Here is a 27,419-nt window from a genome sequence, read left to right as displayed (position 1 = left end):
CCCTCGCAGTGATGTTGGCAAGTATCTGGTCAGCGACCTTCGCCTATCAGCAGCAACAGCTTTCACAAGCTCATCACCAAGCCAAAAAACACCAGGCCAAATCAGCAGGTGCAGTTCCCCTTTACTAAGAGGGGTAAATAAATGAATATGAAAACAGGCCATTCTTCACAAACACGGTACAGGTCCCTTTTCTAAAACTATTGTTGTTGCCACTTTTACAATGAGTGGTTCCTCACGAGCAGCATCATCCCAGCTCAGTTTCTCTAGCAGCATCCCAACAGGTGAACATCTGGGCGGGAAGAGACAGCGGCAGAGATACGCCTGGTCTTTCGATGACAGTTGGGGAAAAAAACTCAAATCCCTCGCTGCTATCGTTGTATGAACTATTTTTTGTATAGCTATTTATTTAAATGAACAGTGAGTTATCAACTTAAATACTCAAATCAACAAATTAGCAACGTTGCTAGCTCGGAGTTCCGGGTGTTCTAGTCTCCCTCTTGCATCGGACTGTTGCCTGGTGTTCTAGTCTGGACTGTTACCTGGTGTTCTAGTCTGGACTGTTACCTGGTGTTCTAGTCTGGACTGTTGCCTGGTGTTCTAGTCTGGACTGTTACCTGGTGTTCTGGTCTGGACTGTTGCCTGGTGTTCTAGTCTGGACTGTTGCCTGGTGTTCTAGTCTGGACTGTTGCCTGGTGTTCTAGTCTGGACTGTTGCCTGGTGTTCTAGTCTGGACTGTTGCCTGGTGTTCTAGTCTGGACTGTTGCCTGGTGTTCTAGTCTGGACTGTTGCCTGGTGTTGAACACAGTAATTCAATGCAGTCAGGGCTAAAAGTAACCAGGGGGTTACATATTGTTTTATTCGAAATGCATTCAAAATAATTGACATTTATTTCAAATCAATTCCAATAATGATATACTCTGCATCCAATTAAATATTTCATCTATAGACAGCAACATAAATAATTACAAAAATAAATAGACGATGAACATCATCATCAATAAATTATATAATACTCATTGCCAATGTAATAAAAACACAGAATGGAGAAGCTTTGGTGCATTTTATAGACGGTTACCTGCGGAACCCCGGTTCTCTGACATTATGAGTGAGACATCTCACAGTGGGATTCACCAGAATCTCCTAAGTAGCTCGAAGGACCAATCATACACATCTGTCAGAGACAGACAGGTCGAGTGGCGAATGGGGGAGCCCCTCCCCTCATACTAAAGAGCCACTCGCCTGCCCTCTGATCATTCTCGAGCGTGCCCAACTTCCTCACACTCCTGCGAGTAGGGGAATGTGGTGAGATGTCTCACCTCATTTACATTTACGTCATTTAGCAGACGCTCTTATCCAGAGCGACTTACAAATTGGTGCATTCACCTTATAGCCAGTGGGATAACCACTTTACAATATATATATATTATTTTTTTGGGGGGGTAGGGTAAGGGGGGGTAGAAGGATTACTTTATCCTATCCCAGGTATTCCTTAAAGAGGTGGGGTTTCAAGTGTCTCCGGAAGGTGGTGAGTGACTCCGCTGTCCTGGCGTCGTGAGGGAGCTTGTTCCACCATTGGGGTGCCAGGGCAGCGAACAGTTTTGACTGGGCTGAGCGGGAACTGTGCTTCCGCAGAGGTAGGGGAGCCAGCAGGCCAGAGGTGGATGAACGCAATGCCCTCGTTTGGGTGTAGGGACTGATCAGAGCCTGAAGGTACGGAGGTGCCGTTCTCCTCACAGCTCCATAGGCAAGCACCATGGTCTTGTAGCAGATGAGAGCTTCAACTGGAAGCCAGTGGAGTGTGCGGAGGAGCAGGGTGACGTGAGAGAACTTGGGAAGGTTGAACACCAGACGGGCTGCAGTGTTCTGGATGAGTTATAGGGGTTTAATGGCACAGGCAGGGAGCCCAGCCAACAGCGAGTTGCAGTAATCCAGACGGGAGATGACAAGTGCCTGGATTAGGACCTGTGCCGCTTCCTGTGTAAGGCAGGGTCGTACTCTCCGAATGTTGTAGAGCATGAACCTACAGGATCGGGTCACCGCCTTGATGTTAGCGGAGAACGACATGGTGTTGTCCAGGGTCACGCCAAGGCTCTTTGCACTCTGGGAGGAGGACACAACGGAGTTGTCAACCGTGATCACTCATATCAGAGAACCAATTAAATTGTCTTTCAATTATTAGTTTCAACTCAGTGGGATATGGCCAACTCCCATATCACAGATGCACTACGAAGCCAGGCAGTCTCAATTTCATCCCTCAGAGGCCCCGACACCGAGGACAGTATGAGCCAATGATATCTAGCCAGTAGAACCTCACAACAGTATGAGGGGACGCCCAACAAGCCACATCGCAAATCTCCTGTAAGGAGATACCCTTAAACAGAGCACAAGAGGTAGCCATACCTCTGGTGGAGTGAGCCCTCAGGGCCTCCGGAGGCTGTAACCCCTTGCTATTGAAGGCCAATATAAAAGCTTCCACATCCAATGAGACAACCGTTGACCCCTTGCAGAGAGGTGCCCAGGACACAAAGAGTTGGTTGCGCTTGAGCAAAGCTCTCGTCCTATCCAATTATATGCACAACGCGTGTAGCCGATCCTCTTCCATAGAAGGGAAAGTCGGCATGGGGAAAGCCACAAGCTCCAAGGCCAGACAATTGGCATAAAGGTGGGTTTGGGCAACAAGGTAACCTTGGAAAAGCCCTGGGCAAACTGTAGGCACGAATGGTGAACTGACAGTGCATGAAACTCACTGGCTCTGCAGACTTAAGGGGACCAGCAAAGCTTAAAGATATTAGATCTCCTTTCCAGGCTGCTGTGAAATAGCCTCAAGCCCAATAGACAGGTCCCATGACGGGACTAAAGGCTGGGAACTGGACATAATCCCATGACGGGACTAAAGGCTGGGAACTGGACATAATCCCATGACGGGACTAAAGGCTGGGAACTGGACATAATCCCATGACGGGACTAAAGGCTGGGAACTGGACATAATCCCATGACGGGACTAAAGGCTGGGAACTGGACATAATCCCATGACGGGACTAAAGGCTGGGAACTGGACATAATCCCATGACGGGACTAAAGGCTGGGAACTGGACATAATCCCATGACGGGACTAAAGGCTGGGAACTGGACATAAGCGACGCATCCCCTTCATGAAACGACATAAAAGGAGGTGTTTTCCCACTGTGTTATCGTCAAAGCCTATACGACAGGCAGAGATAGCAACTAAATAGACCTTAACAGTAAAGAAAGCCTTCCCTCTGTCCAAAATGTCCTGCAGGAAGCAGAAAACATCAGAGACAGAACATTGGTAAGGAATTATCGGTTTTCGGTACAGTGAGCGTGTAGAACAAGCCCTAGCACTTTGGATAGTCTCAGTGACTCCAGATTTAGTTGCCAAGGCTTGTTGTACAGCAGGAGAATGATCTCCGTTATCCAGAGCTTGCCTTGCCATCAAGGGGCTACCACGATTAGGGATAAGCCTTCTTCCCTCACTCTGGCCAGAGATTGAGGGGAGGAAAAGCGTAAAGCCAAGGGTGTGCCAGCGCGTCCCCACCCCTAGTGGTGCGTCTCCCGCTAGCGCGAAGAACAATGGCCAGTGCGCTTGACCAGATCTGTTCCACCACCTGGGGAAGGAGTCTCCAGTCCCTTTGATGGGGGTTCCCTCTGGAGAATAAGTCTGCTCCTACGTTCAGTACGCCCGGGACATGAGTCATGCTTAGGGACAGTAGGTGTGCCCTGCTCCACAGAATAATCCTGATGGATAGTCTCTGTAAGCGCAGGGAGTAAGTGCCACCCTGGTGGTTGATGTACGCCACTACGGTCTTATTGTGGTCCTCTGTAGCTCAGCTGGTAGAGCACGGCGCTTGTAACGCCAAGGTAGTGGGTTCGATCCCCGGGACCACCCATACACAAAAAATGTATGCACGCATGACTGTAAGTCGCTTTGGATAAAAGCGTCTGCTAAATGGCATATTATTATTATTATTATATTATTGTCTGTTCTGATCAGGGCGTAACAATTCCACAGCGATGGAAAAAAGTGTATCAGTAACCACGTTTCCATCCATAGTTTTTATGCAAGTAAAGTCATCCCGTATAAAAAAAAAAAATCAAGAAGAGGAGGCAGGGGGTGCACTGTTGGCTGCCACGCATCCTTAGGTCGGGCGCCACTTCTTTCAGGGGAATCAAATGGGCTGGACCTTAATGCGGCTGCAGCGAAGGACCGTTTTCACCACTCTCGGCCCGTTAGGGGATCCGAACTGTGGGGTCGATGTCCGCTGTGTCTCCGGGGGCTTCCCACGGAAAGCCCTGGTGCCAGTGAATTGCCTTGGCTTGTGGAGGGGTAGGCCGGGTATCCACGATTCCCGGGTCTACGAGGCAGACAAAAGTTGAAGGCTTCACCCTCCGCTGGCCCAAACAGCTCCTTCGGCTCGACAGGAGCTTCAAGGAAATCTGCTCTCTCTTATACCACCCTGCAAGGCTCATGGCACGGCCTCATCCTTGTCTGGCACCCCTGGAGGCTCGGAGGTTGAGGTCTGTGACAACACAGATCTCATTCCAAAGGTCTGGGTAAGGCTTGATGCTGGAGATGCACATCGGCCCGATAAGCCAGTAGTAGGGACGTGACGTTCAACGCCCATACAAAACGTGCGGCAGACATGTAGACATTTTGGTAGATAGACGCGGAGAAGCGGCCCGTCTTACCAGGGAGAAAAGTTCCTGTCATTGACGAGGCACTGGGTTGAGTTGGTTGGCCAGTGACAGATCGACCACCGGTGGCTTGTCGAGGCCCAGCTCCTCCATGTCCTTGACGTTCATGTCAGATTTGGACCTTGCCAGTCAAGGGTTTATCCCAATTGTGTTTGGCTTCCACTACGCAAGCTGGGATAGCTGTGAGAAATTAAATGACTGGAACAGTGCGAGAGGGGAGTTTCCTCCTGCTCTGACACCCCCCACGTGTTCGGACCACTCAAAACAGAGTCTGGTCCCTGCCCGTTTCCTGAAATCAATGAGCGAATATCTGTCATCCCACATCGATGCCCCGCTAAGGGCGGCAGAGGGCCGAGCTGCTTGTCCCCTTCTTGTCCCCCATCCTCTGGGCCCTGGAAAAGTGGGTGAAAGTCCTCGGGGTAGCCATCCAAGACGTCGGCCCATGGGTCTGCGAGGCTATGTCAACGCTCGAGTTAAGAGTGGGAGATTAACCACGTTGGGCTGCTTTGCGCATGACCGGGGGTCGTCGAACGCTGCTTCCATGTGTTCGAGACCCGGGCAGATGACACACATGTCGTCCAATATGGTAGCCCCGCATGTTCACGGGTGCGCCGGTAGGGGCCTTGCTCGGTACCCCTTGGGCCGAGCTAGCAGGTTCAATGGCTCCAAAAAACAGCTAATTCGAGAACAAAGTGAAACGTAACTACCGTTCGCCACTTGGGCTAGTAGGCTAGCGAGTTAGCACAGTGCTGGCCGGAGAAGCGAATCCTTTTAACAATGTGAAAGCAGCTAGCGTTCGCCACGAGGGTAGCATCATGGCTAGCCAAAGGAAGCTAGCGCTTTGTTGGTCTTGCGATGAACAAAAGTGTGCCTCTCGACTGATAAGCAGTGACGCTAGGATGATCAGTCTGGTCAACACCAGTAGTGGGTTGAACTAAATGAGAAAGCGAACTAGTAATTCTACCCTTCCAGGTAGAAAAGCTAGTCGGTAGGATAGCTGGCCTTGTGGCGAGCTAGCCATGTTAGCTAAGCCTTGCAGCTAAGCTAGCCAAGTCTCCTTAGCTAGCTGTGTGATGCTAGCTACAACAGGAGACTAAGGAAGAAAAAGCGGTGAAGCAAATTCATTTAGCATTTTAGTCATTTAGCAGAAGCTCTTATCCGGAGCGACTTACAGGAGCAATTAGGGTTAAGTGCCTTGCTCAAGGGCACATCGACAGATTTTTCACCTAGGGCTTTCCTTTAGGTAAAGTCACCCAACACAAAAGACGGATGGCCCTGCGCTCAGCGGCGTAACCTTACCGGCACACCTTTGAACAGTTAAAACAGGAAAACAGATCAAGCCGTGCTGAGGAGAGCTAGGTAGAACCCTTCTGTGAGGAAGAGAGGTGAGAATGATCAGAGGAGAGGGGCGTGGCTCTTTAGTATGAGGGGAGGGGCTCCCTCATTCGCCACTCGACCGGTCTGTCTCCGACAGACGTGTATGATTGGTCCTTCAAGCTACTTAGGAAATTCTGGTGAATCCCACAGATGTCGAAATGAATAATTGAAAGAGAACTCAAATTAACTAATCAACTTAGGTGCTGAATACTATCTTGAGATACATGCACAAATAACTAAAACGACTATGGTAAAAGTCAATGGAAAACGGTTCTGCAGCTCAGGCTAGGATGAACCCCTTAACAACATGATGGTCCCCTATCCTGCAGTCGAATAACCAAAGCGCTCTCTAGTGGCCTCTTGGGTGGAATGTGATTAATATTTTTCATAATTAATAAACATTCATTTTTTAAATGCAGAGAATCTGATGTTTCTATGTCAAGCGGTTTTGTTATATTTCAGTCTTCTGTAATGTATATAAAGTGTAATATTGGGATGCAAACTCAAAATGTAATACATTTCAACTCTATATCTGACATGGTAAAGGTGTCTTATTGTTTTAAGCTCATAGCCATGTGTGTGAGATGTATACTTTTGTTTCAAAGTAGAATTGTTTAAGACCCTGATTTAGCCCCTTGGCCTGTAGTAGTTGTACTGATCTAGGATCAGTTTTGTATTTTAAATCATAATGAATAAGAGAAGGGACCTGAACCTAGATTAACATTCCTACTCTCAGACGCTTTGTGGATATGGGCTCTGGTCCGTCACTCTGGTCCGTCCGTCACTCTGGTCCGTCCGTCACTCTGGTCCGTCCGTCACTCTGGTCCGTCCGTCACTCTGGTCCGTCCGTCACTCTGGTCCGTCCGTCACTCTGGTCCGTCCGTCACTCTGGTGTACTGAGGGAGCTGTCAGTCATGTCAGTTCTAGGCCCTCACCTGATTTAACTAATCAACAGCTGAATGTTGAGCAGATTAGTTGAATCAGGTGTGCTTGGGGCCGGGCTACAACTATAATGTGTAACATTAGGGCTACTCAAGGAATGTGTGTATCACTTGTCTTTGTCTTCCTGTGCTCCAGTCTTGTCCACTAGTCCACTCTGGGCTCTCAGTGCCTGGCTGCTGGCTGAGATGAAGCTGATCCAGTGCTGCAGATCCTCAGGGTAGTCGGGACACTCCACCTGAAGACACACACAGAGAAGAGGACTGAGTGATATCCCATGCATCAAAGGCCCATCATATCTCCCCCCTCCTCCCTCTCCTCTCCTTCCTCTCCTCTCTCCTTCCTCTCCCCTCCTCCCTCTCCTCTCCTCTCTCCTCCTTTCATCTCTCCTTCCTCTCCTTCCTCTCCCCTCCTTCACCTCTCATCTCTCCTTCCTCTCCTCTCCCCTCTCTCCTCCCTCTCCTCTCCTCTCCTCTCCTCTCCTCTCCTCTCCTCTCCTCCTCTCCTCTCCTCTCCTCTCCTCTCCTCCCTCTCCTCCCGTCCTCCCTCACCTCCCTTCCTCTCCTACCTTCCGCTTGCAGAGCAGCTGTAGGATGCTCTCAGGGTTGCTACGGAGAACGTTCTGTCTGCATAGCATCACCGCGGAGATGAACCCGTCGCCCTGGGAGACAAACCGCTGCTCCACGAAGAATGACTTGTCGTCCCATGCCACGATGCGGGTGCGCAAGTCAAATGCTTCCCCGAAGGCCAGCGAGCGTCGGTAGCGAATGGTGGAGGCCCCGACCACCATAGTGGCCCCCAGGGTCCGCAGCGCTTTACAGATCCCGTTACGCATGTAATGGTGGAACCTGGAGGAGGAGGGAACGAGTACAGACATCACCTGAATGCACATACGTACATCTGAGGGATTCTCATGAAACCAGTTTTTAAAATGTCTGCAGCAAATTGAGTTACAAAACCATGATGCATCTGCAAAAAATCAACTATCATTCTGAGAACTAAGATGTGTAGTTTTAGTTTTAGGGAAAGTGTCTTACCTGATTTTTTGTACATTTTCACCACTAATTCTTATTACCAAAATGCATACGGATTAAATGCGGAAGTATTTTATACAATTTTACTTTAGAAAAACCTAACCCTTTGAATAAAACACAAAATATGGTACTGTAGTTTGTCCATAAATCATAAAAATTGTGAAGTTGTTTACATTCAAATATGTTTATTACATAAAAACACACCCACGATGCATTATCTAGAGCAGGGATCCTTAAAACTATTTCAGCTCCAGACCCAAATGAGACATTGACCGTCCTCCCCTGACCCAAATCGTCCTCCATTAACCCAAAGAAGAAAGTGTGTGTGATTATAGATGTATTCTCATAACTCAGGACCCACCTGCCCAGGGAACTCTGGGAACCCTGGTTTAGAGGAGCAGTCCACAGGTTAAAGTTCATTTATTCGCTTATATACCTTAAAAACACCCCCTTTACCCCACTTGGCCTTCTCACTACCGAAATGGCTAAAACGCTAAATTGGGAAAAACTCAGAGTACCATTACCGTAGCAACATGGAGGCATGAATGGGCTTTAGTGATGTAGACAATCTTTGCGGGTTAATAATGGCTGTCTCCTTTTATTTGATTGATTGAGCTATGGGCCTCATTACCGTCCTTTTTAGGTCCGTTTCGGTAATGAGAACCTTAATTTCGGTAATGATAATAAGCTAATTCTAATGTATAGTCAATGGGTGTGCTATGCTGGTAACTTTATGTATTTACTAGGACCACGCCTTAAACATACTGTATAGATTTTTTGTAAAACAACAGTTATTTGATTAAGTTTGAAATATGGGGTTTATAAACAGTAATATAATAAACCCCATTTATTTTACTTAAAGTCACAATTGGCAGTTTGTGTTTCGGCAAAGAGCAACGCTACCACTGAAAGGAGAATATCCTCCATTTTGACGTGTCCCTGATTTCAAACTTACCTATACTGTTGTTAATAATATCCCAAGGCAGTTTTTGGTCCATATCTCACATATTTTGAAACGTGTAGACATATTGTGTCATGCCGTTTGCCCATAGGATCCCATTCAATCCAGAAATACATCTAAAATACCTTAAAACCCCAATATTACCTTGGATAGATATATTTTATTACAAATAAAACAGAAATACCTTATCTACATAAGTATTCAGACCCTTTGCTATGAGACTCGAAATTCAGCTCAGGTGCATCCTGTTTCCATTGATCATCCTTGAGATGTTTCTACAACTTGATTGGAGTCCACCTGTGGTAAATTCAATTGATTGGACATGATTTGGAAAGGCACACACTTGTCTATATAAGGCCCCACAGTTGACAGTGCATGTCAGAGCAAAAACCAAGCCATGAGGTCGAAGGAATTGTCCGTAGAGCTCCGAGACAGGATTGTGTCGAGGCACAGATCTGGGGAAGGGTACCAAAACATTTATTCAGCATTGAAGGTCCCCAAGAACACAGTGGCCTCCATCATTCTTAAATGGAAGAAGTTTGGCACCACCAAGACTCTTCCTAGAGCTGGCCGCCCGGCCAAACTGAGCTCCAGAGTTCCTCTGTGGAGATGGGAGAACCTTCCAGAAGGACAACCATCCCTGCAGCACTCCACCAAATCAGGCCTTTATGGTAGAGTGGCCAGACGGAAGCCACTCCTCAGTAAAAGCCACATGACAGCCAGCTTGGAGTTTGCCAAAAGGTACCTAAAGGACTCTCAGACCATGAGAAACAAGATTCTCTGGTCTGATGAAACCAAGATTGAACTCTTTGGCCTGAATGCCAAGCGTCACGTCTGGAGGAAACCTGGCACCATCCCTACGGTGAACCATGGTGGTGGCAGCATCATGCTGTGGGAATGTTTTTCAGCGGCAGGGACTGGGAGACTAGTCAGGATCGAGGGAAAGATGAACGTAGCAAAGTACAGAGAGATCCTTGATGAAAACCTGCTCCACAGCGCTCAGCACCTCAGACTGGGGCGAGGTTTCACCTTCCAACAGGACAACGACCCTAAGCACACAGCCAAGACAACGCAGGAGTGGCTTTGTGACAAGTCTCAATGTCCTTGAGTGGCCCATTCATAGCCCGGACTTGAACCCGATCGAACATCTCTGGAGAGACCTGAAAATAGCTGCGCAGCGACGCTCCTCATCCAACCTGACAGAGCTTGAGAGGATCTGCAGAAATATAGGTGTACCAAGCTTGTAGCTTCATACCCAAGAAGACTTAAGGCTGTAATCGCTGCCAAAGGTGCTTCAACAAAGTACTGAGTAAAGGGTCTGAATACTTATGTAAATGTAAATGTCAATGAGCTTGACGCCTTGATCTGCCCCTACTTAGATGGTAATGTGCCGTGGCAACCTTCGCTCTCTCTCTCCCGCTACTCTCTCCTCTTCCATCTCTTCCCTCTGCTAAATCCTTCCCCCTCCGATCTCCTGATTCTGCCTCCTCCTCTCCTCCCTTTCTGCATCTTATGACTCTCTATGTCCCCTATCCTCCCGGCCGTCTCGGTCCTCCCCTCCTGCTCCGTGGCTTGACGACTCATTGCGAGCTCACAGAAAAGGGCTCCGGGCAGCCGAGCGGAAATGGAGGAAAACTAGACTCCCTGCGGACCTGTCATCTTTTCACTCCCTCCTCTCTACATGCTCTTCCTCTGTTTCTGCTGCTAAAGCCACTTTCTACCACTCTAAATTTCAAGCCTCTGCCTCTAACCCTAGGAAGCTCTTTGCCACCTTCTCCTCCCTGCTGAATCCTCCTCCTCCCCCTCCCTGTGGATGACTTCGTCAACCATTTTGAAAAGAAGGTCGACGACATTCTATCCTCATTTATTAAGTCAAATGACACCGCTGGTCCTGCTCACGCTGCCCTACCCTATGCTTTGACTTCTTTCTCCCCTCTCTCTCCAGATGAAATCTTGCGACTTGTGACGGTCGGCTGCCCAACAACCTGCCCGCTTGACCCTATCCCCTCCTCTCTTCTCCAGCCCATTTCCGGAGACCTTCTCCCTTACCTCACCTCGCTCATCAACTCATCCTTGACCGCTGGCCATGTCCCTTCCGTCTTCAAGAGAGCGAGAATTGCACCCCTCCTCAAAAAACCTACACTCGATCCCTCCGATGTCAACAACTACAGACCAGTATCCCTTCTTTCTTTTCTCTCCAAAACTCTTGAGCGTGCCGTCTCTAGCCAACTCTCCTGCTATCTCTCTCAGAATGACCTTCTTGATCCAAACCAGTCAGGTTTCAAGACTGGTCATTCAACTGAGACTGCTCTTCTCTGTGTCACAGAGGCTCTCCGCACTGCTAAAGCTAACTCTCTCTCCTCTGCTCTTATTCTTCTAGACCTATCTGCTGCCTTTGATACTGTGAACCATCAGATCCTCCTCTCCACCCTCTCCGAGTTGGGCATCTCCAGCGCTGCTCACTCTTGGATTCCGTCCTAACTGACAGGTCGCTCCTACCAGGTGGCGTGGCGAGAATCTGTCTCCGCACTACGTGCTCTCACCACTGGTGTCCCCCAGGGCTCAGTTCTAGGCCCTCTCCTATTCTCTCTATACACCAAGTAACTTGGCTCTGTCATATCCTCACATGGTCTCTCCTATCATTGCTACGCAGACGACACACAATTAATTTTCTCCTTTCCCCCTTCTGATAACCAGGTGGCGAATCGCATCTCTGCATGTCTGGCAGACATATCAGAGTGGATGTCGGATCACCACCTCAAGCTGAACCTCGGCAAGACGGAGCTGCTCTTCCTCCCGGGGAAGGACTGCCCGCTCCATGATCTCGCCATCACGGTTGACAACTCCGTTGTGTCCTCCTCCCAGAGTGCAAAGAACCTTGGCGTGACCCTGGACAACACCCTGTCATTCTCCGCTAACATCAAAGCGGTGACCCGATCCTGCAGGTTCATACTCTGCAACATTCGCAGAGTACGACCCTACCTTACACAGAAAGCGGCACAGGTCCTAATCCAAGCACTTGTCATCTCCCGTCTGGATTACTGCATCTCGCTGTTGGCTGGGCTCCCTGCCTGTGCCATTAAACCCCTACAACTTATCCAGAACGCTGCAGCCCGTCTGGTGTTCAACCTTCCCAAGTTCTCTCATGTCACCCCGCTCCTCTGCACACTCCACTGGCTTCCAGTTGAGGCTCGCATCTACTACAAGACCATGGTGCTTGCCTCCGGAGCTGTGCGGGGAACGGCACCTCCTTACCTTCAGGCTCTGATCAGACCCTACACCCAAACGAGGGCACTACGTTCATCCACCTCTGGCCTGCTAGCCCCCCTACCTCTACGGAAGCACAGTTCCCGTTCAGCCCAGTCAAAGCTATTCGCTGCTCTGGCACCCCAATGGTGGAACAAGCTCCCTCACGATGCCAGGACAGCAGAGTCACTGACCACCTTCCGGAGACACTTGAAACCCTACCTCTTTAAGGAATACCTGGAATAGTATAAAGTAATCCTTCTACCCCCCCACCCCCCTAAAAAAAAAGTGGTTGTCCCACTGGCTATCATAAGTTGAATGCACCAATTTGTAAGTCGCTCTGGATAAGAGCGTCTGCTAAATGACGTAAAATGTAAATGTAATATTTCAGTTTTTAAATAAAAATAAATTAAATAAAAAAACCTGGTTTTGCTTCGTCATTTTGGTGTATTGTGTGTAAATTGATTAATTGAATCTATTTTAGAATAAGGCTGTAACACAACATGTGGAACAAGGCAAATGGTCTGAATACTTTCCTTATCAATCTACACACAATACACCATAATGACAAAGCCAAAACAGTTTGTTTTTTTAAGAAGATTTAAAAAAAAACATTAATATCACATTTACATAAGTATTCAGACCCTTTACTCAGTACTCTGTTGAAGCACCTTTGGTAGCGATTACAGCCTCGACTCTTCTTGGGTAGAAACATCTCAAGGATGATCAATGGAAACAGGATGCACCCGAGCTCAATTATCGAGTCTCATAGCAAAGGGTCTGAACACTTATGTAAATGAGGTATTTATTTTTATTTCTATAAATGCGCGAACATTTCTACAAACCTGTTTTAACTTTGTCATTATGGGGTATTGTGTGTAAATTGATGAGGAAAACAATTAATTTAATCTATTATTGAATAAGGCTGTAACGTAACAAAATGTGGAAAAAGGGAAGGGGTCTGAATACATTCCGAATGCACTACCAGTCAAACGTTTAGACACACCTACTCATTCAAGGGTTTTTCTTTATTTTTACTATTTTCTACATTGTAGAATAATACTGAAGACATCAAAACGATGACATAACACATATGGAATCATGTAGTAACCAAAAAAAAGTGTTAAACAAATCAAAATATATGTTATATTTGAGATTCTTCAAATAGCCACCCTTTGCCTTGATGACAGCTTTGCACACTCTTGGCATTCTCTCAACCAGCTTCATGAGGAGCGCTTTTCCAACAGTCTTGAAGGAGTCCCCACATAAGAATCTCAAATACAAAATATATTTTGATTTGTTTAACACTTTTTTGGTTACTACATCCAAACTTTTGACTGGTACTGTACACACACACACAATCTTTCTTGAGTCAATAAGTATTCAACCCCTTTGTTATGACAAGCCTAAATAAGTTCAGGAGTAAAGATTTGTTTAACAAGTCACATTATAAAGTTGCATGGACTCACTCTGTGTGCAATAATAGTGTTTAACATGATTTTTGTATGACTACCTCATCTCTGTACCCCCCACATACAATTATCTGTAAGGTCCCTCAGTCGAGCAGTGAATTTCAAACACAGATTCAACCAAAAAGACCAGGGAGGTTTTCCACTGGGTCGCAAAGAGCACCTATTGGTAGATGGGTAATTTTTTTTAAATAAGCAGACACTGAATATCCCTTTGAGCATGGTGGAGTTATTAATTACACTTTGGATGGTGTATCAATACACCCAGTCACTACAGAGATACAGGCATCCTTCCTAACTCTGTTGCCGGAGAGGAAGGAAACCGCTCAGGGATTTCACCATGAGGCCAATGGTGACTTTAAAACAGTTACAGAGTTTAATGGCTGTGGTAGCAGAAGACTGAGGATGGATCAACAACATTGTAGTTATTCCACAATACTAACCTAAATGACAGAGTGAAAAGAAGGAAGCCTGTACAGAATAACAATTTTCCAAATCATGCATCCTTTTTGCAATAAGGCCCTTAGGACTGACCCCATTTAGTCGACTGGTCGATTGTTCGGTTGATAGGCTGTTGGTCGACCACGATTTATTTTTTAATCGAGCAGTCGCAAATATATATATATATTTTTTTTTATGGCACACCTGTCTGATTCACGCCTGTCTGATTCACGCCTGTCTCAGTGGACTAATCCATTGCGGAGGCCACAGGGATAACCAGTATCACCAGTAGTACATTTACCGTTAATTACCATCTTTTCTAATCTACAATGTTTGCTTTGTTACGGTAATTTCTGTTAATGCATTCAATATATTATTATTATTCCAGTCTTCTACCGTTTTCTGTCGGAGTGGACGGCACAACCTAGGCTACGCTTGTGGGGACCAAGGCTTGGTTTATTTCCATTTACAAGTTGTCAATGTATCCATTGTAGCGCTCCTGTCAATGTTGAGTAATGACGCGCATTAATTATGCATAGAAGTAGTCCTAGGCTACCTGGCCGGTGTATTAATGTAGGCCTATAAAATGTGCCCATTTGGGGATCTGATAGTATTTCTGATTGTCTTAACTGACCACCACTGTGGAGCTTCTCAAAGTAATGTTTTCTTCACCTCGAAACAGCAAGTAAACAAAGTCTGTTTTTACATCCATTGAGAATGACAATAGTTCCTCAACGTAGCCTATTTGAAAAATCTTTCCAGCTCTCTCTCCTTCGATAACCACTTAGCATGAAAGGGGAAAAAATTTCATGCTCTGATCTGGTGGAAACGTCATAAAAAAAAAAGCCTACCTGATTACTTCTTATCCCTTGTGCAAACAGCCTCCAGCTGTGTCCGTCTGTCCGGAGCTCACTGGTGCAGGGAAAAACTCTGAGGAACCAGAATATTTTATACAATATTGCAAGTTTGGTAGCGGAAGCTTCAGGCCAGACTCAAGTTAATTGTTGATAGAATGTTTCAAGTTCCTTGCAGACTGGCCATGCATAGCCAATGTGATTTATAGGATATTTATTTAGGATATTTTCTACCTGTTATTTTACATAGTTGGCATTGGCAATATTAGTTACTTTTAGAATTTTGATTAACCACATGATGATTTTGAGACACAAATACTTATTATAAAATAAACTGTTCCACGAAAATGTACATATGAAAATCTAAACTAGCACGTAGATCAGTATAAGTGGTAAGATAACTTGGCACTCCAAATGGAAAAGGACCCCTGGTGTAGACTATTACCTACAGGCAACTTCAGGAGCGTAACGGCAGAATCTGCAAAGGCCAGCAGCAGCGGGAGGAAGAGGATAGGGAGGAGGAGGGTCGGGAGGAGGGGGGTCGGGAGGAGGGGGGTCGGGAGGAGGGGGTCGGGAGGAGGGGGGTCGGGAGGAGGAGGGTAGGGAATAGTTTATTTTTTTCCTTCTTCTGGTTAAGCTATCTTGATCTTTGGTTCCCTCTTGAGTCATTTGTGTGTCTTAATTATTCATTCACAGTGTGCTTAAAGCATCAGACAAGCTCAGAAGCCTACATATAGTTGATTTTATTAAAACACAGGTGTGTCCATATAAGGAAAAATACACGTTTAAAACGTCGACCAATCGACCAAGATTTATTTCATCGGGGACAGCCCTAAAAGCACTTAAGTAAAACTGCTAAAAATGTGGCAAAGAAATTAACGTTATGTCCTGCATACCAAGTGTTATGTTTGAGGAAAATCCAACACAACACATCACTGAGTACCACTCTTCATATTGTCAAGCACGGTGGTGGCTGCATCATGTTATGGGTATGAGAACAATGAGAAGTGTTGCTTTAGTAGTCGTGGAAATTGTGGTAAAATGTATAATATCTGACGAGAATAATAATAATGAAATAGATCAGCACAAATCCTAATCTCAGTGAATCCGGCCCACTGCTCTTTCACCTCTATCTATCCTAAAACATACAAAACACTTCAATATGTTTTTAAAGTAAAGCAGTAAAGTGGCCCAGTAAAACAGGCCTGTGTTCGTGTGTTCGTCTAACCTGGCGAAGTCACACTCCCGGAGGTATCTGGCGTTGTTCATGTGACCCATATAGTCCAGGTCATGAGGTAGGACCCTCCCAGGAACACTCTGCTCTGCCAGGACGTCCCAGACCGGGGGTTGAAACCAGGCCTGCACCACCACCACCGCCCCCCGCAGGAAGTACCAGACATCCAGACAGGAGAACAGCAGCAGCAGCAGGCCCCCCAGAGCACACAGCAACATCTCTCTGGAGGGGAGGGGTGGAGGAGAGAGAGAAAGGGTTTCAATTTCCAGGTGAACAGAAGAAAAGTCACAGATAAAGTAAATACAAAAATCTAACTGGTTTATTACAAGTTGCAACAGGGAGACACCGCCAGAACGGAAACAGAGAAAATATATATATATATATATTATATCCTAATCAGACAGTACCAAATGTTCTGTAAACACCAGCTAGGCCCTTCATATCCTAATCAGACAGTACCAAATGTTCTGTAAACACCAGCTAGGCCCTTCATATCCTAATCAGACAGCACCGAATGTTCTGTAAACACCAGCTAGGCCCTTCATATCCTAATCAGACAGTACCAAATGTTCTGTAAACACCAGCCAGGCCCTTCATATCCTAATCAGACAGCACCAAATGTTCTGTAAACACCAGCCAGGCCCTTCATATCCTAATCAGACAGCACCAAATGTTCTGTAAACACCAGCTAGGCCCTTCATATCCTAATCAGACAGCACCAAATGTTCTGTAAACACCAGCTAGGCCCTTCATATCCTAATCAGACAGCACCAAATGTTCTGTAAACACCAGCCAGGCCCTTCATATCCTAATCAGACAGCACCAAATGTTCTGTAAACACCAGCCAGGCCCTTCATATCCTAATCAGACAGTACCAAATGTTCTGTAAACACCAGCTAGGCCCTTCATATCCTAATCAGACAGCAACAAATGTTCTGTAAACACCAGCTAGGCCCTTCATATCCTAATCAGACAGTACCAAATGTTCTGTAAACACCAGCTAGGCCCTTCATATCCTAATCAGACAGTACCAAATGTTCTGTAAACACCAGCTAGGCCCTTCATATCCTAATCAGACAGTACCAAATGTTCTGTAAACACCAGCCAGGCCCTTCATATCCTAATCAGACAGCACCAAATGTTCTGTAAACACCAGCTAGGCCCTTCATATCCTAATCAGACAGTACCAAATGTTCTGTAAACACCAGCTAGGCCCTTCATATCCTAATCAGACAGTACCAAATGTTCTGTAAACACCAGCCAGGCCCTTCATATCCTAATCAGACAGTACCAAATGTTCTGTAAACACCAGCTAGGCCCTTCATATCCTAATCAGACAGTACCAAATGTTCTGTAAACACCAGCTAGGCCCTTCATATCCTAATCAGACAGTACCAAATGTTCTGTAAACACCAGCCAGGCCCTTCATATCCTAATCAGACAGCACCGAATGTTCTGTAAACACCAGCTAGGCCCTTCATATCCTAATCAGACAGTACCAAATGTTCTGTAAACACCAGCTAGGCCCTTCATATCCTAATCAGACAGCAACAAATGTTCTGTAAACACCAGCTAGGGTTAAAGAGAACGGGAGAGAGGGGAGAGAGACAGACAGGTGTTACACTAGACCAGTTCAGGAGCATCTCTCTCACATGTCAGGTTTCACTTTAGGGAGGGAAAGACAGGGCCATGCCTCTGGTTTCACTGGCCTTGTTCTATGGGACTTCAGGAAATTAACTATATACTTTTTTTGTAGGATCTGTTATGCATTTCCCTTTGAATTCAGCTAGCCGGTTCATCAGCCTCAGACACTATCCTGTTAAAGTAGCTTGCTAGCCAGAATCCGACTAGACGGTCATTACACGAAACGCGGGGAAGGCTTTCCACTAGATGTTGGAACATTGCTGCGGGGACTTGCTTCCATTCAGCCACAAGAGCATTAGTGAGGTCGGGCACTGATGTTGGGCGATTAGGCCTGGCTCGCAGTCGGCGTTCCAATTCATTCCAAAGGTGTTCGATGGGGTTGAAGTCAGGGCTCTGTGCAGGCCAGTCAAGTTCTTCCACACTGATCTCGACAAATCATTTCTGTATGGACCTCGCTTTGTGCACGGGGGCATTGTCATGCTGAAACAGGAAAGGGCCTTCCCCAAACTGTTGCCACAAAGTTGGAAGCACAGAATCGTGCTTCCAACTCTGGAACTAAGGGGCCTAACCCGAACCATGAAAAACTGCCCCAGACCATTATTCCTCCTCCACCAAACTTCACAGTTGGCACTATGCATTCGAGCAGGTAGCGTTCTCCTGGCATCCGCCAAACCCAGATTCTTCCGTCGGACTGCCAGATGGTGAAGTGTGTTTCATCACTCCAGAGAACGCGTTTCCACTGCTCCAGAGTCCAATGGCGGAGAGCTTTACACCACTCCAGCCGACGCTTGGCATTGCGCATGGTGATCTTAGGCTTGTGTGTGGCTGCTCGGCCATGGAAACCCATTTCATGAAGCTCCCTGACGAACAGTTCTTGTGCTTCCAGAGGCAGTTTGGAACTCGGTAGTGAATGTTGCAACCAAGGACAGACGATTTTTAAGCGCTACACGCTTCAGTACTCTGCGGTCCCTTTCTGTGAGCTTGTGTGGCCTTCCACTTCGCGGCTAAGCCGTTGTTGCACCTAGACGTTTCCACTTCACAATAACAGCACTTACAGTTGACCGGGGCAGCTCTAGCAGGGCAGAAATTTGACGAACTGACTTGTTGGAAAGGTGGCATCCTATGACAGTGCCACGTTGAAAGTCACTGAGCTCTCCAGTAAGGCCATTCTACTGCCAATGTTTGCATGGCTGTGTGCTCCATTTTATACACCTGTCAGCAGCGGGTGTGGCTGAAATAGCTGAATCCACTAATTTGAAGGGTCCACATACTTTTATATACAGTACCAGTCAAAAGTTTGAACACACCTACTCATTCAAGGGGGTGGCTACTTTGAAGAATCTCAAATATAAAATATACTTTGATTTGTTTAACACTGTTTTGGTTACTACATGATTCCATATGTGTTATTTCATAGTTTTGATGTCTTCACTATTATTCTACAATGTAGAAAATAGTAAAAATAAAGAAAAACCCTGGAATGAGTAGGTGTGTCCAAACTTTTGACTGGTACTGTATATAGTGTATTTCTGCTACTTTCTACGATGTATCCTGTTGCCTAGTCACTTTACCCTATAGCGCAATGTCGCCTATTCTCAGATGCTATTTACCTGAAACCTAAGTAAATTAATGTGGCTAAAAAGATTAGACACTTTTTACTGCCCATTGCATACCTGATTGTTTAGCTGAAGGTGTCCTATAACATTGTGCCAAGTGACAATTTTCTCTGTATTAACATATTTGATGCGTGGTCGGCTGCTGGACACAAATGGTTATCTAACCTCGGACACTTGGTCTCTAGTTTTCTGTTTTATTAATGCAACGTGTTCCTGGTTACAACGGTGATTTACACTGACCTGCTATGGGTGGCAGCTTCTCATATCAGGTCAACACTGCACTGACCTGCTAAGGGTGGCAGCTTCTCATATCAGGTCAACACTGCACTGACCTGCTAAGGGTGACAGCTTCTCATATCAGGTCAACACTGCACTGACCTGCTAAGGGTGACAGCTTCTCATATCAGGTCAACACTGCACTGACCTGCTATGGGTGACAGCTTCTCATATCAGGTCAACACTGCACTGACCTGCTAAGGGTGGCAGCTTCTCATATCAGGTCAACACTGCACTGACCTGCTAAGGGTGACAGCTTCTCATATCAGGTCAACACAGCACTGACCTGCTAAGGGTGACAGCTTCTCATATCAGGTCAATACCACACTGACCTGCTGAGGGTGACAGCTTCTCATATCAGGTCAATACTGCCATCTACTGGTCATTAAAGGTCAAACGTGTCTACTGCACCATGAATGGCATTTAAACAAGAGGGAATCAATGAAATCAAATGGAAATCATGTGTAATGCATCAAAGTAATGCATTGAATTCGTATTGGTTTAATGTGTCAACATTTATTGATCTTGAATCCATTTATTGATCTTGAATCGCATCACAATATCTGCATATGATTCCAAATCCGTCAGCTGAGAAACGCATTTTATCATTCCGCTAAGGATCTCTGTCTACCAGCAGGAAAACTAATTTCTTAATTTGATCCTCGTTGGCTTCCGTAGGTATGGGTGTCATGGAAACTAAATCAACAAATGCTTGCCTCCATGACCTAAATGGAGAGAGATTTGAGGTGATGAGTGAGGAGCGGGCAGGAGCCGGTCAGGGCGAGTTCATAATTGAAGAGCTTAAACTGGACATTTGGTCACATGTAGAAGTGAGGCCGTCTTTATATCACTAAATATGCACGTAGAGTCGTGAAATTGTGTATTTGTACTGTTGAATACAGTGCCTTCGGAAATACTTTTCCCGCATTTTGTTATGTTACAGACATATTCTAAAATGGATTACATCGTTTTTCCCCCTCATCAATCTACACACAATACCCCATAATGACAAAGCAAAAACAGGTTTTTAGAAATGTTTGCTAATTTAAAAAAACTTAAAACGGAAATTTCACATTTACACAAGTATTATGACCCTTTACTCAGTACTTTGTTGAAGCATATTTGGCAGCAATTACAGCAACGAGTCTTCTTTGGTATGACGCTACAAGCTTGGCACACCTGTATTTGGGGAGTTTCTCCCATTCTTCTCTGCAGATCCTCTCAAGCTCTGTCAGGATGGATGGGGAGCGTCGCTGAACAGCTATTTTCAGGTCTCTCCAGAGATGTTTGATCCGGGCTCTGGCTGGGCCACTCAAGTCTGGGCTCTGGCTGGGCCACTCAAGGACATTCAGAAACTTGTCCCGAAGCCACTCCTGCATTGTCTTGGCTGCGTGCTTAGGGTCATTGTCCTGTTGGAAGGTGAACCTTCGCCTCAGTCTGAGGTCCTGAGCGCTCTGCAGCAGGTTTTCATCAAGGATCTCTCCGTTCATCTTTGCCTCAATCTTGACTAGTCTTCCAGTCCCTGCCGCTGAAAAACATCCCCACAGCATGATGCTGCCACCACCATGCTTCACCATAGGGATGGTACCAGGTTTCCTCCAGACGTGACACTTGGCATTCAGGCCAAATAGTTCAATCTTGGTTTAATCAGACCAGAGAAACTTGTTTATCATGGTCTGAGAGTCCTTTAGGTGCCTTTTTGGCAACCTCCAAGTGGGCTGTCATGTGCTTCCGCCTGGCCACTCCACCATAAAGGCCTGATTGGTGGAGTGCAGCAGAGATGGTTGTCCTTCTGGAAGGTTCTCCCATCTCCACAGAGGAACTCTGGAGCTCTGTCAGAGTGACCATCGGGTTCTTGGCCACCTACCTGACCAAGGCCCTTCTCCCCTAATTGCTCAGTTTGAACTCTTTATTTTATATACATTTGTAAAAATTTATAAAAACCTGTTTTGGCTTTGTCATTATAGGGTATTGTTTGTAGATTGATGAGGATTCTATATATTTGTATCAAAAGGTCAAGGGGCCTGAATACTTTCCGAATGCACTGTACGTGCCCTGTCCGAGCATAGAAGACGTAACATTTTAACATGGAAATAGCTGTTCTGTCATTCAGCCTACAGTAGCAGCCAATGGGTGGTGTTCAATGTAGGCCTTTTTTTTTTTAAACATGCAGGGCTTGACATTAAGCCGTTTATCCACTTGTCCTTCAGACAAGGAGGTGACTGAAAATATTGTGGTGTTTGATGCAAGAAACCCCTTTACAAAGTAAAATGCATTATTCTGTACATATCTACCTCCATTTCCTCGTACCCCTGCACATCGACGCGGTACTGATACCCCGTGTATATAACCTAGCTATCATTGCTCATTGTGTATTTATTCCTCGTATTAGTATTTTAAAAAATGGTATTCTGCATTGTTTGGGAGGGCCTGTAAGTAAGCATTTCAATGTTAGTCTACGCTTGTTTACGAAGCATGTGACAATTAAAATGTGACGTGACTAGAGAGAGAATGTAATGAACGTCTATTCGGATTATGGCTACCAGCTAACCAGCTAACCAGCTAACTAACTAACTAGCCAGGTCATTTGCTAAATCAGCAGTAGCGGTGTGTATAATCACCGGGGAAGCCAATCCAGAAAAATGTTCCATATTACAACGTTTGTGTTGTGATCAATGTTCCCTCTAAGAGGCGAGTGCACCCTGGTACTGCTGCGCAGAAGAAATATCAGCCCGCGCAGAGAAGCATGAGATTGAACTTCACACTAAAGTTTCTAGTTTTCCCCCTTAGTCAACACGGTCAACGTTCCCCTCTACTGTGGGAATTGTGATCGAATCAATGCACTATTAGCCACTTTCAATGCAACATACCAAAACAAAACTAACTATGCAAGATATTTTGTTGTAGGCAGAACGCATCAGTTGGATTCTATTGCATTGACACTCATGACTCAGCCCTACTCTACACAGACCGGTCCGGCATAACCAAAGGAAAGCTGCAGTAGGCCTATATGCAAATTGACTATTGCCATTTATGGAGCTGGTCCATTCACTTTGAACTGGACTGTGTTTACAGCATGAGCGGTCGTGAGTAGATGCGCTTGTTCTGAGATCAAAGCAAAAGTTGCATGTCCACAGCCTCTCAAGTGGTGCAGCGGTCTAAGTCACTGCATTCCAGTGCTGGAGGCGTCACTACAGACCCGGGTTCAATCCCAGGCTGTATCACAACTGGTGTGATCGGGAGTCCCATAGGGCGGCGCACAATTGGCCCAACGTCGTCCGGGACGAAAGTAGGCCGTCATTGTAAATAAAAATGTGTTCTTAACCGACTTGCCTAGTTAAATAAATGTTAAATAAATGTAGCCACGTGTGCACATTTGTTCATATCCTTTGCTAGTTAGTGAGTTATTATCCCAGTTATAAATAATTTGTAGTCAGCAATAGGGGAGTGATTGCTTCCTACAAGAGCTTTTTTTTTGTCTTAAAGGGGCAGTGTTGTATTTTGAGATAGGCTTGAATAAACTAAGTAGCCAATAGGCAGAGGGTAGCATAATTTGTCTGATTCTCTGTAATAATGGTATGGGAATAATAATGCATTTTACTTTGTAAAGTGGTTTCTTGCATCAAACAACACAATATTTTCAGTCACCTCCTTGTCTGAAGGACAAGTGGATAAACAGGTTAATGTCAATAGTTTTTTCTAAAGTCTCATGGAATGTAGCCCTACATTGAACACCACCCATTGGCTGCTACTGTAGGCTGAATGATAGAACAGCTATTTCCATGTTAAAATATTATGGGATGCATTTTCTCCATAGTTTTTGATGGTAGGCCACTCTGGTAGGCCTACATTATGATCAAATAGCCACAGTAGCCTACTTGGCCACTGTTAAAACTGTAACTTAAAGCGGGTACAGCCTCAGTGTTCACAGTAAACATGCGCTGGAAGTTGCACCGAAATTTCACAACATTCAAGTTTGCACTCAGCAGCCCTGAAATTTGCTCAATGGCCAAAAAAATTAGAGGGAACATTGGTTGTGATAATTGCGTTGTTAAGGTCGAGACAATAAGAAGACACAGTGGCAGAATAAATTCAACCACACCTTTGTTTCATTACAAAATGGAGATCAAGTCCACAAAGTATATTACATATAACAAACTGTTACATGACCTACAGCACGGTCAAGCAAGTTCATGTTTCCAACATTTTCGGACTACTAAACAACTATTGATTTAGTACCACGGAGAGTTACTGCAAGTCGCAAAGAAAACAGGAGCTGCCTCCACTATTCCAGCACCATTTCCACATCATCTAATCACCTCTGCTTAGTCTAATACAGTGACAACTAAAATCAATCAACGTAGGCTAAATATAATGTGGCTGTCCATGGGGGTGATTTATGTGCGTTTGTGTGTGCGTGCAACATGGTTCACCCTACGCCAATGCCATCCTCCTCGTTCATGTTGCCTAACGGTCTACGACTGTCATACAGTACAACCTTTTATTATTATAATAATAATAATAATAATAATAATAATAATAAGTGGTCCTCTGTAGCTCAGCTGGTAGAGCATGGCGCTTGTAATGCCAAGGTAGTGGGTTCGATCCCCGGGACCACCCATACACAAAAATGTATGCACGCATGACTGTAAGTCGCTTTGGATAAAAGCGTCTGCTAAATGGCATATAAATAATAATAATAATAATAATAATAATAATATGCCATTTAGCAGACGGTTTTATCCAAAGCGACTTACAGTCATCTGTGCATACATTTTTACGTATGGGTGGTCCCGGGGATCGAACCCACTACCCTGGCGTTACAAGCACTGTGCTCTACCACATGTAGTTTTGTTGCCCTAGGCTACCTGGCTACCTACTTGCTCGCTAGCCTAACTTCCTTTCATGGGCAATGATACACCAGGCCAGCTAGTTAACATTAGCATACTACCTCTACCCACATGTTGAACTTCCATCCTCTCAGGCCAGGGGCACAATGAGAGCATGGCGTTTGCAACGCCAGGGTTGTGGGTTCGATTCCCAAGGGGGGCCAGTATGAAAAAAATAAAAAAATAAAATGTATGCACTCACTAACTGTAAGTCGCTCTGGATAAGAGCGTCTGCTAAATGACTAAAAATGTAAATGTAAAAAAATGGGTGTCAACAATGTCATACTCTTTCTGACCAGACAGCATCAGATAGATACGCTACACATACTGAGACAGAGGGGCGCTGTTTCGTTCGCTTTTCTACGGCGAGATATTTTTATTTTGTATATTTTTTTCTTGGTCAATTTTTTGGGGAAGCATGGCTTCCCTTGGCATCCATAAATACACGCCACACTGTAAACCATCAGCAGCGTGAACTACAAATTTAACTTTAAAATTAAACACTGAGCAAATGTAATTGAATTACTAGCTAACTAGCGTTAGCTTGTTCAATAACGTTCAAGTACAGACCAACGTTAGCCTGCTACCTCGGGTAATCTGCTGGCTAACTGTGTAGCTAACGCGTAGCTAGCTAAATTAGCTAGCTAGCTCAAAATGTGGTGTCAGGATTGTGTTCCCCTATCTTATTATGAAGTTGTCTTGTATATTTCTAGACAGATGTTAGAATGTACCAGAATGTCTTTCATTTTCATAATGAATAGCCAGTCAACTTACATCGTTTTTATGGAGATGTGCTGCGCAGCGGAAGAAGCCGTTGACTGAGTCGCCAGTATTCTACCAGCAGCACAAACGATGACGTCAGTTGTATGGTAATGAGGAAATCTTCCAAATAAAAGCCCTCATTTCAAAACATTTCAATGTCGATAACTAATTCAAAATATATCGATTTTTTTTTAAATCAATGGCCACTTCTGTTGTGGCAACAAGGAAATGTAATTAGTAATTAGTAATTTATACCAATAATGAAAACGTTGACATTGGTATGTTGAGAATATTGGGGCTGTAGAGAACTTTTCTACCTGTCTCAGCTAAAGCGGGGTGGGAAATAAATCAGTAAGGTCTCTACTAACCAATTATGTGGTTTTTGGAGGGGGACTGTGTCGTCCATAACCAGCAGGACTTTGTTCTCAGTCCCCTCTATAGCTGCACTCAATGCATTATGGTGCTATAGGCTACCCAAATCACTGTAAGTGAGGACTTGGTGGACTGTATATTCTTTAGGTTTAACTGTATGTGTTCTCTCCCGTGTGCTGGTAAGGGCACAGATGACAGACAGGATTCCAGTTGAGGTGGTTTAATAATGCTGAATACGCACAGGCACGGAACAGCACCGCACAGTGTATATTGTATGGATGGGCCAAGGCACTTAGTGGTCTGGCAACTTGCTTCATTCAAAGTGTGTGTGTGTGTGTCTGCAAGTAAAGAGAGAAATTAAGATACAATAGTGAATGACAGAATACAATCTCCAATTCACATTTCTTATAAACAATATGCATGGCTATAACATGACTATGATGACTTAATGCTGTACAGGACCAGACAGAGCATTACAACATGACTGTGACTGCACTGTGACTGCACTGTGACTGCACTGTGACTGACTGTGACTGACTGTGACTGCACTGTGACTGCACTGTGACTGCACTGTGACTGACTGTGACTGCACTGTGACTGCACTGTGACTGCACTGTGACTGACTGTGACTGACTGTGACTGCACTGTGACTGACTGTGACTGACTGTGACTGCACTGTGACTGCACTGTGACTGCACTGTGACTGCACTGTGACTGACTGTGACTGACTGTGACTGACTGTGACTGCACTGTGACTGACTGTGACTGACTGTGACTGCACTGTGACTGCACTGTGACTGACTGTGACTGACTGTGACTGCACTGTGACTGACTGTGACTGACTGTGACTGCACTGTGACTGACTGTGACTGCACTGTGACTGACTGTGACTGACTGTGACTGCACTGTGACTGACTGTGACTGACTGTGACTGCACTGTGACTGACTGTGACTGCACTAATTTGAGATCAAATGGATGCCCCTGCACGTGTACTACAAAGCATAGCACCATCATCTTCAGTACAGGGCTACAACTGCACAATGAACAGTGAAATACAATGTAATACCCATATAATGATGCACCATACACCTATAAAATTACAGGGCATATAAACAATGCACTGGGGGGACATTATCCTTTACAAATACAGGGTTAAATGTCCGAAATGATATGACAACCAAACCAGAGCTAGCCAGCTCACAATAGCTAGCTCGCAGTATAAACTACAAATTAGCATAACCATAAATATGACATTATCGTCACAGAGTGCATCTTCAGACATAAACACCTGAAAGATATTAAATATGTACTTACATATCAACAAGGATGCACACTGGCCTTGGGTAACACCATGGAAGCTAACTGGTGGGAAAACACAAGGATGGCTGGAGCTTTCTCTCGCTTGACTTCTCTCCAGCTGATCTTCTTCTCTGAGCTGGAGCTCGTCCAGCATGCGCTGCTCCACTTCAGCGGTGCGCGGAGCTACAGCTCTGATATGATGAACTAACATTACTGATACGATTAAATACAAATACTTCACAGCCTTTTGTACAGCCACCCCTGAATTCACTATGTTAATTCACTCCTAAGA

General features: G+C 45.4%; 1 protein-coding gene across 1 annotated transcript; it reads right to left on the bottom strand.

Moving 5' to 3' along the window:
* Window positions 1-496: 496 nt before the first annotated feature.
* On the bottom strand, window positions 497-25,541 carry LOC121580522 (protein THEM6). Its single transcript, XM_041895439.1, has 5 exons — window positions 25,468-25,541; window positions 16,263-16,490; window positions 7,598-7,877; window positions 7,143-7,267; window positions 497-789 (listed from the first exon to the last, which is right to left on the bottom strand). Exons 2-5 carry the CDS (start codon window positions 16,484-16,486, stop codon window positions 723-725), a joined length of 696 nt encoding a protein of 231 aa, XP_041751373.1. The 5' UTR covers window positions 16,487-16,490; window positions 25,468-25,541; the 3' UTR covers window positions 497-722.
* Window positions 25,542-27,419: the final 1,878 nt, after the last annotated feature.

This window comes from Coregonus clupeaformis, chromosome 14 (assembly GCF_020615455.1).
Source record: "Coregonus clupeaformis isolate EN_2021a chromosome 14, ASM2061545v1, whole genome shotgun sequence".
Classification (NCBI taxonomy): domain Eukaryota; kingdom Metazoa; phylum Chordata; class Actinopteri; order Salmoniformes; family Salmonidae; genus Coregonus; species Coregonus clupeaformis.
Note: the sequence above shows the minus strand (reverse complement) of the source record. Positions and strands in the feature narration are given on the sequence as shown.

Coding starts and splice junctions, on each gene's coding strand:
- LOC121580522 (XM_041895439.1), bottom strand. CDS start 16,486: ATGTTGCTGTGTGCTCTGGGGGGCCTGCTGCTGCTGCTGTTCTCCTGT. Junction 7,878..16,262: donor CGGGAGTGTGACTTCGCCAG/GTTAGACGAACA, acceptor CTCCTCCTCCAG/GTTCCACCATTACATGCGTA. Junction 7,268..7,597: donor AGCTGCTCTGCAAGCGGAAG/GTAGGAGAGGAA, acceptor GTGTGTCTTCAG/GTGGAGTGTCCCGACTACCC.